Consider the following 20,118-nt stretch of genomic DNA (forward strand, 5'->3'; position numbering starts at 1 on the left):
AACATAGGATAAAATTTTCGGGCCAAATGTAGGATTTATGTAGGATAAAATAAACCCACAAGAGGATAAAATAAACCCACAAATTTTGTGGGTCACATTAACTAAGCCCAATAGTGAAAACGGGCACTATTCACGCGGGCCTGGCGGGCCGCCGCAATTTTTTTCGGGCCTTGGATTGCATTTATCCAGGCTGAAAATTTGTATCAAACATTGGATTGTGGTGGGTCCCACCAACCTTAACCTTGGTTTATCACCTATAAAACGGGTCCTAAATGAACATGAAACAAAAAGGAGAAACTACTAGTACATCACCTTTTAAGTCGACAGGAGAGGAGGAAGTGTTGTGTCCAGGTTGCCTTTCGCAGGCTGGCTCGCCCCCCGAAATCACCGTCACGTCCCCGCTAGTCTATTGCCGCCGCACATGCTCTAAATTTTGTTCATTTTTAATTCAAATCATTTTATGCATACTAATCTCAATCAGTGTTTTTTTTTCAAATACATTTCCCGATTTGCGATTTTAAGTATTCATATGAATGGCTGTTGTTATAGGTGTCGTGGACATAACAATTTAACGAATGCTTAATAACTCCACGAAGATTGTGATTTAAGTTTAATATACTACTACTATAAAATTAAATTAAATGAAAACAAGTGATAATGCCTTCAAATTATTTTATTTTTATTACTCGCCTAAATATTAAGCGTTGAGGATTGCACTCACGCAGTAGTCCTCCTGCCCCGTTGTTTCCCGCCTCGCATTTCCATTTCTCTCAACTTCTTCCACTACGCTCTCGCATCAATTCCACACACATACTATTTCCGGAAATTTTGCTTCAGATTCGCACGCCATGGTCGGATTTTACTGTATGAAAGCTTTCTCCTCCCTGCCTTTTACTCTCCAAGTCTGCATGATGCTTTGATCGGTTTTTCTTTTTTATTTAAGTTTAATTTTTTGTGTCTGATTTTTATCTGTCTCGATGCACTATCTCCGCTTCTGTTTGCTATACTTGATTTTAAAATTTCTGCGAGTGTCTTAGATCTGAAGCTATTTTCGTAGCCATTGCTGCCGAGAATTTCAGTTTTCGTGGTTTACCCATTATCCTCCTCACAAATCACTCACATTCTCTATCAAGCATTGTACTGTTTTCTGTTTAGTTCCCTTTTCCTTTTTTTTTTCCTGATGATAAATTATGTTCGTTGATCGCGCAGAAAAGTATACAGGAACAATCCAGAGGCTGATTTTGGAATACTGATATTTTTATCAACCTTCTGTTAAAGCTATGGGAACGGATGTTGGTAGACAGACTGATATTCAGGAGGTGAGCCTTGCATGCTAGATCGATCATAGAATTATGACCTGAAGTTGAATTTTGCTTGTTTTAAACAGTCGCTTCGAGAACCTTGTTATCAAACCCTTTGAAATTATTGTGTTAATTTCCTGGAAGAAATTCTATTTGGTTTATTATGCTCATAGTTTAATTTCGAAAAAATTGTATCGTCAGTCGTTCATCTCTTTTATTGGTTCATATAGAGTTCACAATAATGGATTTATGTACTTTAACATGTTAGGAGCAAATGACTGATCGTCGGAGTCTCAGTAGCAACAATCGTTACTGCAGTCAATCCACAAAGATGTCTGTAGGAATTCTTGTTCATTCTATTTCCAATGCCAAAACAAAAGACCTCCAGGAGCCAGGGGCCCAAACTGTTGAAGTTGGAGGTAGCAGCAAAAAAAATAGTGTCAGATGTCGTGAAGGGCATTCACCACTTATGGAAAAACACGTGATAGTTGAACCAAAGAATGCCTCCCCTTGGGTTTCCACTAGATCTTTCAACCCAAAGATATCTTCTTCAGTCACAGATAAAGATACAGAACGTGCACCAAGTTTCCCAGCCACCAGAAGAACACGCCCCACATCAAAGATATTAGAGAAAGCATCTGCAGCCCATTCCATCAAATATTTTGCTGCTAAGTCTGGCTTAGGATCTGATGTATGCAGACAGAAGAATTCTGGTAGAGAGAACTGTTCAGTGGAGAATGGGAATGTTGATAATGTAGAGCATGTTGAGAATCTGGTATGTTCAACTGAACAAGGAGTTCAGCAAGCGAACGAACAGGTACAAGATAAAGATAGGAAAAAAGAAACCAGGGGCCATGAATCTTTGAGGATCAAGCTGTGGGAGATCTTAGGAGATGTTTCTTCACCAAACAAACCGCCCCCCAGTCTTCAGTGTGAGGAATTGCATCTGGACCAAGAGAAGAACTGGAAGCAAAGTCCTATCAGAAAACTAAACCTTAATTCGGACACTATCGAAAGTGATTCTCAAACTCAAATTTCCACAAGGCCAATAACTCGTTCTTTAGCCCGGATGAAAGCTGCTAGAAAACAGGGTAGTAAGACTGAAGCAACAAATTCTATCAATAGAAAAGACTGTCAACGAAACAGAATATTCTCATCCAAAGGAGATCTATCTGTGGGATCATATGGTAATTTCATGGATGGTTCTTTACCTTCTAAGGGAGAAAAAGTTATTATGGGAATGAGCTCTCGAGTAGAGACAAATCAGGGTGTAAGGAAAAAAGATGTAGAAGAGAGACAGCAGTCAGAGAAGAGCAGATCAATACCAGTGGAAAAATCAATGTTGCAGAAGAATAAAGTTTCCAATGCCAGCAGTTCCTCTGACAGAAGAAATGATGTAAATGTCGAGCCAGAGAAGGGTAACAAGAATAGTTCTTCATTTGAGTTTTCTCTTAATGCAATGACTGATCGAAGGGATGTTCAGAATTCAATGGTTGTTGAAGCTTCGAAGAAGAATCTACAAGAAGACATATCTGATTCTCTGTTAAAAAGGAAAAGGAATTCTCTTCATCCACAAAAGGGTATCAAAAATAATTCTCCATTTAAGATACCTAATGACCAAATGGATTTTCAGAAGTCAATGGATGTTGAAGCTTCAAAGAAGAATCTAGAGGAAGACATATCTGATTCTCTGTCAAAAAGGGTTACCGAAAATAATTCTCCGTTTGAGTTTCCTCTTAATGCAAGGACTGATCAAAGAGATGTTGAACAGTTAATGGATGTTGAAGCATTAAAGAAGAATCTTCAAGAAGACATTTCTGATTATCTATTAATAAAGAAAAGGAACACTATGCAGCCCAAAAAGGATACCAAGAATAATTCTTCATTTGAGTTTCCTCTTCATGCGATGACTGATCAAAGGGATGTTGATGTTAAAGCTTCCAAGAAGAATCTGAAAGAAGACATATCTGATCACCCTTTGAAAAAGAAAAGGAACACTGTGCATGATCCTTCATCCCCTCCTTCCGACAATAAGTCACGGAGCAGTTTACAGAAAAGTAATCAAGAAGAACTTCATGATCAAATTCCTGCTGAGAAAATATTTAACAGAACAGGCATACAAAGCTTCAAAAGCTTTCTGAGTTCAAAATCAGCTAACTGCGGACCAGATGTGCAACAGGAAATTTCCGTATCCTTAACTACTTTCAGCAAAAATGTCGATGAAGTGATTATTACACTGTTGACAGACCTTTTGCTTCCTTAATTTTAATTTAAAGGTTGGTAGGAACAAACAGAAGAGTAGTCCGAAGAGAAGCATCTTTGTGAAACCAAATATGGTAATGGATGAAGACAGTGATATCCAGTCCAAATCATTAACCGATGAGACTAATTCTGAGAGCTCTGAAGATGGATCTCGTAAAGGCTATTCCCTTTACCTAGTATCGTTTATATTGGTCAACCTATGTTTCACCTATTTGCTTTAAACATTGAATCTGTTACATCAGCATGCTGAATGATGTGTATTATTGTGATGGACACAAACATGATTATGCTCTAACATATACAGTGACTTCTATTTTAAAGAAATTTTGTCAGGTTGTTGTGCTAATTTTGTAAGGTGCAGTGTACCTTGTGGATCATCATGTTAAGCATCAATAAGTTCCGTTTTGTATGCATTATGTTAAGCATCATGTCATGGAAATGCAGATTGCAAGGAACCAGAGGAATTGTCTCCTGAAATTCGTATATCTGAAAAGATTCTACATAATTCCGATAAAAGTCTTGACAATGAAAAAGATGTTGGAGTGGTTGGATCTAGTCCCGCATCAGATTCATCAAAAGGTTTATTAATTTCTAGCAAAAGACCTTCTACTTCGAACAGTGGGCTAGCTCCCTCATTTCATTTGTCTGGTGTATATTATCTTTATTTCTTCCGTGCTTGTAACCTCTCTTTTTGCCTCTGCTAAAACTAGGAGGGGTACAGGATACCAGTAAGCTTGAAATGTACATGGAAGAGAATCAGGAGGATGGCCTGACCAGGTATTCATGTCACTGCTAAGTAGAGAAAATATTACGGGAAAGAGCTATTCTGATGCTGCCGTATCTTTATTTAAATGAAACCTAGGGCTGTAGCACTATTTACTGTGGCTCTGGGTCATGTTAAGACCAAACTGAAGTCAATTAGTAGCAGAAGGTCTGCCGATATTCTGCGCACTGCAGTTGAGGAAATATTGTCACGATTGCAGAATGCTGAATCTCTTGTTAAAACAGATGTGTAAGTTCTCTACAATTTCAGATCACAGAATTATACAAGTATTTAAATAGTAGTAATAGATTCTTCATAAGGGTTTTTTCTCTTAAGCATGATGCTTGTGTATCCAGGGGAAAGCTGACCAATCTAAGTCATTCAAAAAGCAAACAGCTGGAAACTAGATTTCAAGGTACATGTTTTCGGAACTTAGCTTGATAAGTTGTCCAAGTTGTAGACGTTTTGGGCGATCATGTACTGTATTAGACCTAGCTGCATATTACATGGTATCAGTTCCTGGTTTAGCATTCACGTACTGATGCTAATTTAGGTGTATCCTACTGGGTATCAGCTATATTGAGCTTTCCAAAATATTAGTGTGACTGATATTATGCCATTGATTAGTGAAGCCAGGGAAGGGAATGGTATTCTGAACAAAAGTCAGGATAAGCATCTATGTAAAGAATAAAATCGTTCAGTGCGAAATAGGAACACTTTTAATATGTAACATGAGAGAACGTTATAAATATTTTGAGAATGATTAGCTAATTTGCAGACTTTTTATTACTCTTGGCTGTGACGTTGGTGGTCATTGCATCAGTATAGTACTGCTAGCTATTAGCTACTGATTAGGCTGGACTTGTAGTGTTGTAGTATCATTTTGTCTGACAATTAAATACATCACCTTGTAGACTCCATATATAAGAATTAAACATCCACTACCAAAGAACTAAATCTCATTTGCAGGAGCTAAAAAGATAATATTTGTTGGTTTACCTTAAAATTGGAAGTCTCTGGGCTCTTAGCTGCCATTCTGCTTTTAGAGGTTTTCAGATATAGATGACACTCTATCACCAATCACAGAATTCTATCCGGCCAGTCGGTTATTAACAAATTCTAGAATTTCAGTTCACTAGGATATTGTAAGTACTTGGAAGAGATGTTTATGTTCCTCTTCAGTTTCTTGTGAACATGCATTGTGTCTTACAGAAAAACAGGACCAGTTGCTTGAAATACATAAAAGGTTCAAAACAGAGGTTACGCAGTACCTCCAGAACTGTGGCAGCCTAATAGAAGATCTAGAAGAGCATGAGATTGAGCTCAAAAGATCGGTGGAAAAGCAAAGTATGATAATCAATCTCAAGTACTACTACTTATGTTTGCAAGTCATGCATTAAGTGTGTTGACAATATGCTGAAGTTTCTAGTTCAACCAATTTAAACTTCATTGATATTTTCGCTATGCATAAATAACTTCATATCCTAGTTATTCAGTCACGAGTCAAATATGAAACAGAAACAACAAATAATTAACTTTGTCTCAGTCAATCAGTAATTAAATATATAAACCTTGCGAGCTTGTCGTATAACTGTGCATCCAGTCTTTGGTACGTTCTCCCATATGAATCTTTTGCAACTTTTGACATGCTATTTTTTGCCTTCAGTAAAAACTGAAAAATATCACTAGTAAACATGTCAGGATGGTCTTAATTTTTTAATTTTCACTTGATACTGATTTTGCCAAATGATATTTTATGCTACTATGCTAGGAGATATAACTGCTGTATCGGCTAATTTATTTGCTATAATACTCTGACGATATATTTTTATAATCATGGACTGATGTCTTGATACGATTATATCTTCCAAATATCTCCCATATCTCTATTATTATATTACTATATCTTTTCCGTATCTTTATTATCTTGTTTAGTAAGTTAGGTTATTCACAGGAGTATTATAAATAGGACCTATTGTTAAGGATATAGTTCCTCAACGATAGGAAATCGCGTCGAACGTCGCGGGAGCTTTGCCCGTCGATCAATCCGGCGTCGAATTCTAGGGTTCGTGCTTTTGTGCACGAGAGAAAAAGATAAATTGTGTAAAAAGTAGTATTTTATTTCTTGAATTAATGAACTAAAGAACAATGTCCACTATTTATAATAGTGGATACTAACTTAATGAGCAAGACAAAAGATATGAAAAAGATATGCAAATTCATAATTAACTAACTAACTAACTAATAATAATAATAATAATAATAATAATAATAATAATAATAATAATAATAATAATAGTAATCGTATCAACTCCCCCACGGTTGAAATCCACCTTGTCCTCAAGGTGGGAACCACGAAGCAACGAAGAGAGTCGAAGACAACAAAAGCTTTGATGTATCCCCTCCTGGATCAAACGTTCCCGGTCGCTGCGTTGGAGCAATTTCAGCATCATTCGACAGTTGCTCCATATGTGCAACTAAACAAGTAGCCACAACATGAACTAAGGCTTCCTTTGCTTCTATCTCAAATATAGAGTCCGTGGAACGTACTCTTTCCTGTTCATCACGACGCTTTTCTTCTGCCAAAATCAATGACTCTTTCTCATCAACTCGGTCTAGATCCTTGTTTTCACCATTAACTTCAATCCTATCATTCCCCTCGCCAAGATGCTCAAACTCCACTGAATTGACCAATTCAATTGGAACCGAAGTGTGATTACTGTAATCCTGACTTGGGCTGCACGGCGATGGGATCCCGGCTAGTAGGGGCGGTTCATCTTCAAACAATTCCCCCTCCTGTCCATTGACATTGGGGCTGCACGGCATAGAGATCGCGGGTGGAGAGGGCGGGACAACCATTAGCATCTCAGCTCCGTCATAGGGCTTGCGGCTGAAGAGCATGACTTCGCTGCAGATCTTATCTTGGACTTCCTCTACTACAACGGCCTCATCAGGTACGACGACGGCCTCCAATGGGCCTCCTCTGTACAGCGGTACAACAGCAGCCGGCAGTTGCGCTGCTGAGTGGTGGTGACTCGTCAGTGGACACCAGCCGATAGCGGGCTGGTAGTTTTGGTGGGGTAGGTTTGCGGCAGCGGCTGCTGTCAGCGGTGGCTGTTGATAGGCGATGGGCTGGTGGCCGTGGTGCAATTGGTGTCTATCCAGCTTGTATGGAGGCAGCGGTAGATTCTGGGGTCCGGCATAAGGACTTCGCAGCAGCGCGTATGAATTCGTGTAGGTGTAGGGCGCGTGAGGTGGTTGTGCGACGGTGTACAGCCAGGGTTGGTCGGGTGGATCAGGTTCAGGCTGGAGCGGAGAGTGCGTTGCTGCTACCCTGCGCTTATGCTCTACCAATTGGGTTTCGAGCCGGGCGAGCCTAGCGAGAATATTCTCCCATGTTGCTACTGTTGAATTCAATTGCAAGCCTTCAGATGCTTGCGATATCTCCCACCATGAACGAAAATTGACTTCGACCATGAGCTCTCAATGAAAGCACCACTTGTTAAGGATATAGTTCCTCAACGATAGGAAATCGCGTCGAACGTCGCGGGAGCTTTGCCCGTCGATCAATCCGGCGTCGAATTCTAGGGTTCGTGCTTTTGTGCACGAGAGAAAAAGATAAATTGTGTAAAAAGTAGTATTTTATTTCTTGAATTAATGAACTAAAGAACAATGTCCACTATTTATAATAGTGGATACTAACTTAATGAGCAAGACAAAAGATATGAAAAAGATATGCAAATCCATAATTAACTAACTAACTAACTAATAATAATAATAATAATAATAATAATAATAATAATAATAATAATAATAATAATAATAATAATAATAGTAATCGTATCATGTCTCCTCAGGAGCAGCGCATAAAAAGTTAGTGTCACAAGTGGAGCAAGAAATCAATGCACAACTTGAAGATGCTGAAAGCAGAATCATGGCTGTCCAAGAGGTGAGTTAAATTTAATCTGAATTTGGTGTACATTAGCTTTTACCATTGTGGGGTATTGCAATGGTTGAAGCAATATGTTCGTTACTTGTTTGAAACTCAAGTTATTTCTGATACGACTTATGGGATAGCATTAAAATTCCGTAAAAGGAAAATAACTCATTCGAAAAGTAAATTTAAAGTTTCAAATCTTTTACTTTTTCCCTCATTCACCTATGGTACTAAAGTTTTGTTTTGATTTTGCAGATGGCTAGGGGAAAGATGCTTCAACTGAAACTTGCGGTGGCTGAATGCTTGAAACATGGTGGCTTAAGTTGAGAGAGATGAATGTGTTGATATAAGTTGGTGAATTGTAAATCCTTGCTTATTTTTACAGCTAAAAGCGAACCATATTCATTTGTGATGTTTTTGAAGTTAGAGAGCAAATTGCTGTGTATTTAGTTAGATAATATGGGATACTACTATTTACGTTGAAATTATGGATAAAGTTGCTTGTTTTCCTTTGTGTGGAGGAAAGGAGGTGAGGAGGCGTGCAGAGGAGGGAGACAAAAGATGAGTAGTTGGCACGTGAATTCACGTGAAATAGAGTATGGATTTGAGGTTTGAAGGGAGGGGTGTGTGCCCCACCCTTAACTAGAAAATACTAAAGGATAGTGACAACTCAAGAAGGCCTCAAACAAGTATCCCTATTCATGGATTAGATAGAAATTAATCTCATGTCATGATATACTGTTTGGTTGGATTTGGAGAAATTCGGTGGGTACTTGTCTTGGGACAGTGCCACGCAAGATTAGTCTTGTCTTATTACTTTCGGGCCAATTTAATCTCGAGTAATCGAACACTTCCGACCCCCTATATACATATCTTACATTAACTCCCATCACATACCATATCTGTCTATTAAGGAACCGCCTTATGTGTCTGTTTGTATGCGCTCCTTCACCTATAAAGAGAGAGCTTTTTGCATCTTATCAAATCTGAAAACTTTACTGGCTAGTGTTGCTTTTAATGACGAAAACTAGTGATTATTCACAAACAGCACCCAATTGTCAAGATTCAGAATCATCATTTTCAGGTCAATATAATGTTAATGGATCAGCCATGCAAGCAATCAAGAAGAGGAAAAGAGCAGCACTTCTTCATTCACATAAAAAGGTCTGCTTTTCTCCTCACTCGTAATAACTTAACCAAATTCATCTACCTTTTTGGTGATTTTTTTTTTTCTGTTCTTTTCCGCAGAGGAGAGATGATAAAATCAAGAAAAGGCTTTGGGCACTGCGAAACCTCATACCTAATTGCACCCAGGTTTGAATTTTGTATTTATGCATAAACACAAAATTGAATGAAATTATGCTCTAATTTGAGTTGCATTCTTTTGTACGAATCTCCCCAGATGGATAAAGAATCTGTCCTTGATGAAGCTATTGTGTACCTAAAATGTCTTCAGCTTCAGTTACAGGTGACCTTTTTTTCCATGAACAAATACATCTAACATCTAATTATTGAATTATGTGCAACAACATATGATATTCACATTTCTTTGGTCACAGATTATGCCAACTTATGCTGGATTATGTGTTCCACCAGCACCCATCACTTATCCTCTACAGTTGTATGGTTTACCTCATGCCGGATTAACTGGATATCGAACCGGCCTTGAGATGCCAAAACCACAACAACCATGAAGATCTTGAGATGAAATCATGTCTTCCCAAATGAAATTACTCTAGCAATAGATTTTTTAGACTTGTTAAAGTGTGTCAGTCCTTTGCTTGTTAGTTTGTGTTGTTTAGAGCTCATATGTTTTAGAAATGATATATTCACTCAAAACGAATAAAAAAAAATTCTAACTTCATATTCTATTATGAGTGACAAACTACCAAAGTGAAACTACCAGGGTGCGGACGCTGAAAATTTGTTTAGAAGAGGGTTATCTTATAAACGATACTCGCTTTGTCTTTCATGGCCTTGAGGGTATTTTTGTCAAAAAAAATTCAAAATAGTGAAAAATAGCTTAAATGATATTAAGTCAAAGTTGACACGCCTCAAAAGATATTTTTAAGAGCATGCACAACGGTGAGCAGGAGACGTTGTTCGTCCGTGCCAGCGGCACGGAGACGCTGTCCGCCGCTGGCACGACGCTGCTCGATGCATCGAGCACGTCCGTGCCAGCGAGCAGGTGACGTGGCAGGTGCTGATTGGGAAACGGCATAGCCGTTGCATTTGAGTGTATATATATATATATATATATATATATATATAGGGTTGTGATCAATTGAGATTTTTTAGCCTAATTGAGAATTGAGATGCATTATAAGCCACTCATTTTTATTAAATGAGTGGTCCAGAATTTGCCACATGGAAAATATTTTTACATTAATTAATTGTGAAAGGGCATATTTGTAATTTCATCATATATTTTATTTAATAAATATTTTTTTTATTTTTTTAAAAAAAATTATTTTTTTTTCGATTTTTTATTTTTTTATTTTATTTATTTTTTTTTTTTTGTCAACTACATATACAATTCATGTCAACTACACACATGTAATGTCAACTACATATACAATTCATGTCAACTACACACATATAATGTCAACTACATATACAATTCATGTCAACTACACATATATAATGTCAATTATAAGCTATTGACATTTGATGTGCAGAGCTATTGACGTTTGATGTGCAGACTACACATCGTAGTTGACATAATGTCTCAGTAGTTGACATCGAGCGAAAATTTAAAAAAATTTTAAAAAAAATTAAAAAAAAATTAAAAAAAATTAAAAAATTTAATTTTTTTTAGTTGTTGACATTTTAATACGAGTTGTTGACATTTGATATTCTGGCTATTGAAATGAAATGACGATAATACCCCTTAGTTGACATAATCTACTTGCAGTTGACATTTCAAAATGAGTGGCTGAAAATGCATCTCAATTCTCAATTAAGCTAAAAAATCTCAACCTAACAAGACCCTATATATATATATATATATATATATATATATATATTTTTTTTAAATCGGTTTTTAATTAAAAAAATCGATTAAAAATTTAAAAAATATTTTCCCACTTCCCAAAAAAATTATATCCGTTTTCTATCCACTTCCAATTTTTTTCCCCCAAAAATACACATTTTCATCTATAATACCCCCACTTTCACACCCAAAAATTCATACTACACTACATAATTCTCATCTACATTCTCTCATTTCCTTTCTCATCTACATTCTCTCATCTCCATTCTCAATCTTTCTTCTATTCCTACAACATAACAATGTTCGGCCACGGCGATCACCCCCCGGGCTCCCACGGTTGGAACACCGATTGGTTCATCCTTGCGGAAGAGCACAGTTGTGGGTGTTGTGCTCTTGCCTAAGAGCAGGCAGAAAAAGTGGGGCCGGGCCCACAACCGTGCTCGTTGGCAAGAGCACGGTTGTGGGTGCTCTAAAGCTTACCGAACAAAAATAATAGTTTGGCAAAGTTCGCGGACTAACAATAATATTTCCTCCATTGAATTACAACAACTAAATACTCCAAATTTGTTAGGTAGTATCAATTACCTTAAAAACTTTCAATCTAAACAACTCAAGCTCAAATTAATAATTTTCAATAAATAAAAAAATCTTGTAAATTAAACTTTCTTATTATTAATTTCACCTAATAAAGTAAATATGAATAATTTTAGGGGATGTATTCATTTCCTTTTCCTATATTTCCTCCTTTTTCCTTCTTAATATCAGCCATTAGATTAGAGAAATGGACGGTCAAGATCAACATTGGGTAATTAATCCCGTGTTGCATTATTTGTCCTATTTTGTGCATTATGAGGGTACAATAGTAATCTAATAATGGCTGGAAACCGCTACGAATAATGCACCACATGGTCACGAGTAATGCATATAATTGCCTATATAATGCACAATATGTGAACTGCAATGCATACGAACAAGATGTGTTGTGTTATGATGTTTGACACACGTTTCTTGTTTCCCCTAAGGGTTTAATAAGCTTAGAGGCTAGGGTATAGTACGTAGACATGTATGTAATCTTCACATGGTAATGAGTAATGGATATAATTGACTATATAATGCACAATTTGTGAACTGCAATGCATACGAACAAGATGTGCTGTGTTATGATGTTTGATACACGTTTCTTGTTTCCCCTAAGGGTTTAATAAGCTTAGGGGCTAGGGTATAGTACGTACGCATTAATAACAAATTATCAAACGATACGAATAATTCACCAAATTGTCACGAGTAATGGATGTTATTAACTATATAATGCACAATATGTGAACTGCAATGCATACGAATAAGATGTACCATGTTATGATGTTTGACACACGTTTCTTGTTTCCCCTAAGGGTTTAATAAGCTTAGGGGCTAGTGTATAGTACGTAGACATTACTAAATGCACGTATGTAATCTTCAATCCGTTGATTAACCCATATACACAATACCTCTAATAATGCATAATATACTGAGATAATGACAATTAACAGCTACATAATGCACTACCTAAACCAAATAATGCACATACGTATATTCCAATAACAACAATTTGTTAGTAATGTCTACGTACTATACCCTAGCCCCTAAGCTTATTAAACCCTTAGGGGAAACAAGAAACGTGTGTCAAACATCATAACATGGTACATCTTATTCGTATGCATTGCAGTTCACATATTGTGCATTATATAGTTAATAACATCCACTACTCGTGACAATTTGGTGAATTATTCGTATCGTTTTATAATTTGTTATTAATGCGTACGTACTATACCCTAGCCCCTAAGCTTATTAAACCCTTAGGGGAAACAAGAAACGTGTGTCAAACATCATAACACAGCACATCTTGTTCGTATGCATTGCAGTTCACAAATTGTGCATTATATAGTCAATTATATCCATTACTCGTTACCATGTGAAAATTACATACGTGTCTACGTACTATACCCTAGCCCCTAAGCTTATTAAACCCTTAGGGGAAACAAGAAACGTGTGTCCAAACATCATAACATGGTACATCTTATTCGTATGCATTGCAGTTCACATATTGTGCATTATATAGTCAATTATATGCATTACTCGTGACCATGTGGTGCATTATTCGCAGATACCAAAATGTGGCAGTTACTTTTCCGTCAAATGTCAATAATAACCCTGTAATGCATACAACCACCTTCTATAATGCAACACGGAACCAGTTTTATAGAATCAATCTGATCCGTTGATGCCTTAGATCTAACGCGTAATATTAAGAAGGAAAAAGGATCTAAGATGTGAAAAGGAGAATAACGCTACCCTAATTTTAGAAATCCAATTTTTTTATAATTAAATTTAAAAAATAGACAAGGAAAAAAACTAAAATTACCAAGCAAAGTCCGCCACTGTAAGCCGAATAACTGAATAACTAATTCCGGAGTATTTGCTTAGTTCTAGTGTAGGAAATTTTTAAATTAAAGAAGAATTCGTAGTTTTACTAAATAAGTTTTATACTAGTAGCAAATTCTCTAAACCTATGCAATTCTAAATATTTTAATATGACAAATAGTAAAAACACAATAAAAGAGGCTTGAATCAGCCCGTATATATCATTATTATATTATTTAATATTTAATGTTCTTCCTCAAAGTCTCAAACCATTACCACCATGGTTGTTTTATTCCAACTATTTTAGAATTTCAAATTCAGTTTCGCTCATCAATCAATTTCCAATGATTTAGTCTTCTGAGATATTGGTTCTGTAAGGACTAAGTAGATGATTTTCAAAAATGTTAAAAAATTTACAAATTAAAAACAAGAGAAAAAAATTATTGGGTAAGGGTAAGGGTAAGGGCATAAGCCCCACCCTCTTCTCACGTGTGTCCGCCCCTGGAAACTAGTGTTACTCTTCTTCCTCAGCTCTAAGAACAACATTTTCAAGGTTTCTTGTAATTTTCCGATGTAATTTTCCGAACTCATACGCGTTGCGTCTCTAGCATAAAAAGTTAGTTATTGAAATTGTTAATTTAAAAATTACATAAAAATTAAATTTCAATTTGTAATTTATTTATTTGATTGGAAATTCACACGTAATAGATATTTTTTTAATAAAAACTAAGAATAATTTACAATCCTTAAATCATGAAGAATTTATGGTATTGGATTAAATAGTTTCATTTTGAAAGAGGTTTGTAGACAATTTTAGTCTAATTTTTTCGTTACATACATTTCGACTTGTTAAGAGATGAAAAACGAAAAAATAAAACTACTAATATATATGGAAGAAAACAAAGCACTTAATTGGAACGTAAAACAAATAATAAAAGAAACTAAAATTTCCAAAAAATTTCAAATAGAATACATCATACTACTATTTTATTAAATATAGTGAATTTTATAAATGGTTCCTAAATTTTTGGGGTCTTATATTTGCTCTTTAAAAAAATAGTATTGCTGGAAGTATCTAAACTATGATTATAACATATGATTTTTTTTTACTTTTTTAAATTGAAGTAAGTCCCATTTGAACCTTTACATTGCATTAACTGCTGACATTTTGGGTTTAGAAAAAAGTGAAAAAGACCAAATATAAAAACCCTTATAAATTAAAATGCTAGTTATATAGTAGTAGTAATTCACTCTCTTATTTATATCGAGAATTGGAAACTTGGAAAGTTATTTGAAAAATAAAATTTGATTTACCAATTTGAATATTCACATAATCCATTCAATTGCTTCACGCCTCGTTGTGCGATTTTATGGGTTTGCGTGCCCGCGAAAAGATAAAAAGGAATCTTTATTGTTTCATTTCATAGGTTCATTGCTTAACCAATCAATCGAACACAACCACTGAAACATCACGATCATGGCGGCAGCAACAGCATCGACGGCGAGGATCGCCGCCTTCTTTCTCGTCCTCGTACTTGCCACGATTCAGGTACTCATTTACTTTATCCTACACTTGATCGCGATCCAATTCAGTTCAAGTTATTTCCTCGAGGTTAACGGATGACTGCCTAGTATACGCTGATTGCTCTGATTCTGTGTGCACCAATCCTAATTTAGGTCTTTAACTTTACCAATAAAATCCACGTTTCAGTCAAGCTCTAGACTGTTGTAGTATTGAACAAACTTATGCAACTCAGCCCTAACTGTTTCAGAACCAGTCAATATGCCGTTATGTTTTGGAATCAGAGATTCGGAATCCACCGAATCACTTCTAAATGAAATCAGTGTATTTTGATTTCTTATCAATCGAAACATACTGCTCTTTAAAGTGTTACTGCTAAGGAACACGCTTATCACTAGTGTCAGTTCGACAGTATTCGTATGTATTTACTTTGCAAGGAGTTACAGTCGGTTAATTTCTACTGCAGGTCATTGCAGGGAATACTGGTTCTCAGCTAAAGCTGGATAGGAAGATTCTTCAGGTTCTTCTTTTAGGGACATGAAAAAGGATACATATATTTCTTCTTTGTTCATTCTATATTTAAGCCGAAGTGAAAAATAATGTAGGGATCTGCTGTTAAATCAATCAATGACAATCCTCAAGCCGGATGGAAAGCTTATATGAACCCTCGATTTGCCAACTATACAGTATGTTTCTTGCTTGGAACTTTCTACAGATGCACATATTCTATAATCCCCATATGCTCATTTAACTCCGTAAATCATATCCCGAGAGTAGATAATAAACATAAGAATATGTATGAGAATTCTACTACTATGATCCCCAGGTTGGCCAATTTAAGCACCTTCTTGGAGTTAAACCAGCACGAGAGGGTGATTTGAAGGGAATATCCGTTGTAACTCATAAAGAAGGTCTCAAGTTGCCAAAAAATTTTGATGCACGAACAGCCTGGCCTCAATGTAGCACAGTTACGGACATTCTAGGTTAGCTGTTTTGCCTTTCTGGTTTACGTTTCTTCAAGAGACTTGCTAACTGTTTTTTATTATTTTCCCCTCTACCTTGTCTCTTCCACCCATAATATTTCAAATTGAAGATCAGGTAACTTCCTCCACTCGTCTCCCTACTCCTCATACTTGAATAATTATATTTGGCAATTCTTACCTGATTTGTTTTCTACTTATTAGGGCCATTGTGGTTCTTGTTGGGCTTTCGGTGCTGTGGAGGTCCTCTCAGATCGATTCTGCATTCATCTCGACTTGGTTTGTCCTTGAATTTACATTCCTGATGCAGCAAGTTACATTAGTATTAGGATCACAAGTATACCTAATTGTTTCACTTCCTGTTTCATAGAACATCACTCTTTCGGTCAATGATCTCTTAGCATGCTGTGGCTTTATGTGTGGTGATGGTTGTGATGGAGGGTACCCAATTGCAGCTTGGCGATACTTTGTCCGCACTGGGGTTGTAACATCAGAGGTAGCCTTTTCTGTTATGAACAGAAGGAGTTACTTTTTGGCCGATCACCAATTTGCATTTGTATTTTGTATATAACTATGTATGCAGATTGATTTGATATTTTTGGCAGTGTGATCCTTACTTTGATCATACTGGATGCTCACATCCTGGATGTGAACCTGCATATCCCACTCCCAAGTGCGAGAAGAAATGCGAAAAAGAGAACCTGCTCTGGAAAGACTCAAAGCACTTCAGCGTCAATGCTTACAGAATTAGTTCTGATCCTTACAGTATCATGGCTGAGATTTACAAGAATGGACCCGTTGAGGTCTCTTTCACCGTGTATGAGGTAAAAGGAGAAATCATGGTTCTTATTACCCATGTTTAGTTTGGTGCAGAGGAACGGACAAGGAATGGGTATGGTAGTGTGTGTGGGGGGGGGGGATAACTTACAATCTCCTAGCCCCACCAAAATAAATGTAAAACACAGGGGTATGAAGGGGATCCCCCAACAAAATATTGATTCCCATCCCCTGTTATTCATTCCCATCAACCAAGTTCCTCCCCAGTTATAATAAAGATCGTAAGATGCTGATTCATGTTCTTCTTGGATGTATACTTTTGGAGGCCCCCTTGCGATTGCTTTGCTATTTATTCCAAATCTAGATTGTTGGCATTAATATTATTAAAATTCAATAATCCCTTTAGAAGGCCTTATAACGGGACATGGTTATCCAACTTACTTATTGACAGAAAAGTCTCATTATTCGGTTCTTATTTTTTCTTCTCACCCTCGAAATTGTGTTCAATATTGAGTTTTTGTTCTGTTTGTTTCAGGATTTTGCTATTTACAAGTCAGGAGTTTATAGTCACATAACAGGTGATGTGATGGGAGGTCATGCTGTTAAGCTGATTGGCTGGGGAACTACTGATAGTGGAGAGGATTATTGGGTAATCATGGCTTCTTTGAGATCGTAATGACTTGAGTTTGATGCAATTGTTGGATTGTTGACTTACTTTCGGTTTATTCATGCAGCTCCTAGCCAATCAGTGGAATAGAAGCTGGGGTGATGTATGTTTTCTGTTGAACCCTTCCTCTTAACTTTGAGATATTTTATGTACCCTGTATTTTAAGTTGAAATTGGCACGACGTTCACCATTTGCTCTTGCAATTTTTAAGTTTTATATTGCAATTTTATGAAAAATATGCCAAATATTACTAGGGGGACAGATTATTATTGCCTAGAGATATTGACAAAGTTATAGCTCTACTTTGTTGATGCCAATCTTTGTTTTTGGTTATTCGTACAATACGGTGAATTCCTGAATATGTTCATTTCGTTGGATGTCAGGACGGATACTTCATGATCAGGAGAGGCACAAATGAGTGTGGGATCGAAGAAGACGTTGTTGCAGGATTACCTTCTACCAGAAATGTGATCAAGAAGTATGGTAATGTGGATTTGGGCCGAGATGCTTCAGTCTGAGATCAAAGCATTATATTATCAACATTTGGCCCCATATAAGCATACAAAGTGGCATGCATAATTAAGCTAGCTTGTGTTAAATGCCATGAGAAGAACTAGCTTATCCATGTAATCTGGGATCTGAATAGCCTAAAACAATTTGTTGGGGCTAGATGAGCATTTGGCATGTACTGCTGCTGTAATATTATTGAAATAGTATACTTATATCATGTTTGACTTCCCACTTTGTATTATTACTAGTATTCCTTTTTCTTTTGCTGACTGTTTCTCGGATGACTCTTTGATTCTCAAAGAAAGAAGCCCTTCATTGAAGAATGTGAAAATTTCTTATTGTGACTATGATTACAAATTTGTTCAAACAATTGTAGCATGAAAAGGGTTGAAGAACCGATTTTCTGTTTATAATGGCTAAAGTTTATTATTCTGGATTTTGAATGTGTGTTATGTGTATGTGTGTTATGTGTACAAGATTTTGGACTTTCATTTATTCAGGCTTTTTGCGTGATTATACATATGCACAAGATTGAGTATGAAATTTTGCCATTCACTTTAATTAAATTGAGTATACTTTCTCTGGTGAATTATGTATTTTACATTTCATTTTATACATATGTAAGAGATTTGAGTATGGTATTCTACTTATTCACTTTAGAGGTGCGTTAAAATGTTAACTGTTTTTAAATTGTTAACTTGCTAACTCATCAATGCAGTGTATTAAAAATGACAACATATATTTTTGTTGACATTTTAATAAACTGTGTTGACATTTAAATATTAATGTCAACATAATGCATTAAAATATCAACTTAAGTTTATATTGACATTTCAGTATCATTGCGTTGACATTTTTAATACATTGCGTTGATGAGTTAGCGAGTTAGCAATTTAAAAAAAGTTAGCAACGGATCAGTCACACCCCTTCACTTTAGAGTATCACTTTCCTAGTTGAGTTATGTATATTATATATCCATATAATTGAATTATGGAGTAGCATTTTATTACAAGATTAAATAGAGTATCACTTTCCAAGTTGAGTTATGTATATTATATATCCATATAATTGAATTATGGAGTAGCATTTTATTACAAGATTAAATACGGAATTCTGTTTTTTCACTTTAGTAACACTTTCCCAGTTGAATTATATACACACAATATATTCATAAAATTGACTTACAGCGTTTCGCGTTCCGAAATCCATTTCATACTATGATTAGCAATTATGTATTTTATACATCCACACAATTGAATTATCAAATATAGCATTTTATTTTTACATATGTACGTGATTGAATATGGAAATCTGTTTTTCACTTTAGTACCACTTTCCTAGTTGAATTATGTATTTTATATATCCATAAAATTAAATTATAGCATTTCCAAAATCCACTTACAACCATGACTAGCAATTATGTATTTGATGTATAGCACACAATTGAATTATAGTAGTAGCATTTACAAAACAGTGGCAGTGCTACAAATCATGGAAACCAAATGAACTCCAACTGCAAAGAGTATAATTGCAGGCTGATATGAGTAAAAATTCCATAGTCATTCCATACCAAATGGCATGATGATGTGGTATACCTCAACATTAATTTATTGACATATGGAAGTAAAAAAAGGTCCCACATGCCACATAAATTTAACTTCAATATACTATACTAACAGCTCCATTAATTAATTTATGGAAGGTAGCATACCTAGTAAGTTTCACAAGATTATTAATCTTTTCGATGATCTTCCAGCTATTCTATTTAAATCATATAAGAATATTTTATTTTTAGTTTTTGATTTTCTTGTTTATAAAATTTCTTAATTTTTTACTTGCTAATAATTGAAAACTAGTATATAACTAATACTGCTAAGGAAATACAAGTTATAGTCATAAATTTTATTTCTATAAATTTTTTGTATATATAAATATAAAACAAAGAATTATGATAAGCCCTGCAGATCATATACGTACAACACAACACAAGAGTAGTAGTATTTAGTA

At 35.8% G+C, this 20,118-nt stretch overlaps 3 protein-coding genes across 4 annotated transcripts; all 3 read left to right on the forward strand.

Moving 5' to 3' along the window:
- Nucleotides 1–726: 726 nt before the first annotated feature.
- Nucleotides 727–8,748, forward strand: LOC121748934 (meiosis-specific protein PAIR3-like). 2 transcript variants are annotated; one of them, XM_042143517.1, is made up of 11 exons: nt 727–864; nt 1,210–1,319; nt 1,570–3,489; nt 3,578–3,716; nt 4,008–4,142; nt 4,274–4,340; nt 4,426–4,575; nt 4,683–4,741; nt 5,539–5,673; nt 8,184–8,275; nt 8,519–8,748. In XM_042143517.1, the coding sequence occupies exons 2-11, from the start codon at nt 1,281–1,283 to the stop codon at nt 8,588–8,590; spliced, it is 2,808 nt and encodes a 935-aa protein (XP_041999451.1). In that variant the 5' UTR covers nt 727–864; nt 1,210–1,280; the 3' UTR covers nt 8,591–8,748. The 2 variants fall into 2 exon arrangements, with proteins under 2 accessions (XP_041999451.1, XP_041999452.1); XM_042143518.1 differs by lacking the exon at nt 5,539–5,673.
- Nucleotides 8,749–9,109: 361 nt separating this feature from the next.
- On the forward strand, nt 9,110–10,134 carry LOC121748935 (transcription factor PHYTOCHROME INTERACTING FACTOR-LIKE 15-like). The gene is made up of 4 exons (XM_042143520.1): nt 9,110–9,427; nt 9,512–9,577; nt 9,666–9,731; nt 9,823–10,134. The coding sequence occupies exons 1-4, from the start codon at nt 9,281–9,283 to the stop codon at nt 9,955–9,957; spliced, it is 414 nt and encodes a 137-aa protein (XP_041999454.1). The 5' UTR covers nt 9,110–9,280; the 3' UTR covers nt 9,958–10,134.
- Nucleotides 10,135–15,019: 4,885 nt separating this feature from the next.
- Nucleotides 15,020–18,375, forward strand: LOC121746853 (cathepsin B-like protease 3). Its single transcript, XM_042140796.1, has 11 exons — nt 15,020–15,204; nt 15,644–15,697; nt 15,783–15,863; nt 16,004–16,160; nt 16,271–16,275; nt 16,362–16,436; nt 16,528–16,653; nt 16,763–16,981; nt 17,470–17,583; nt 17,669–17,704; nt 17,985–18,375. Exons 1-11 carry the CDS (start codon nt 15,133–15,135, stop codon nt 18,117–18,119), a joined length of 1,074 nt encoding a protein of 357 aa, XP_041996730.1. The 5' UTR covers nt 15,020–15,132; the 3' UTR covers nt 18,120–18,375.
- Nucleotides 18,376–20,118: the final 1,743 nt, after the last annotated feature.

Source organism: Salvia splendens, chromosome 9 (assembly GCF_004379255.2).
Source record: "Salvia splendens isolate huo1 chromosome 9, SspV2, whole genome shotgun sequence".
Taxonomy (NCBI): domain Eukaryota; kingdom Viridiplantae; phylum Streptophyta; class Magnoliopsida; order Lamiales; family Lamiaceae; genus Salvia; species Salvia splendens.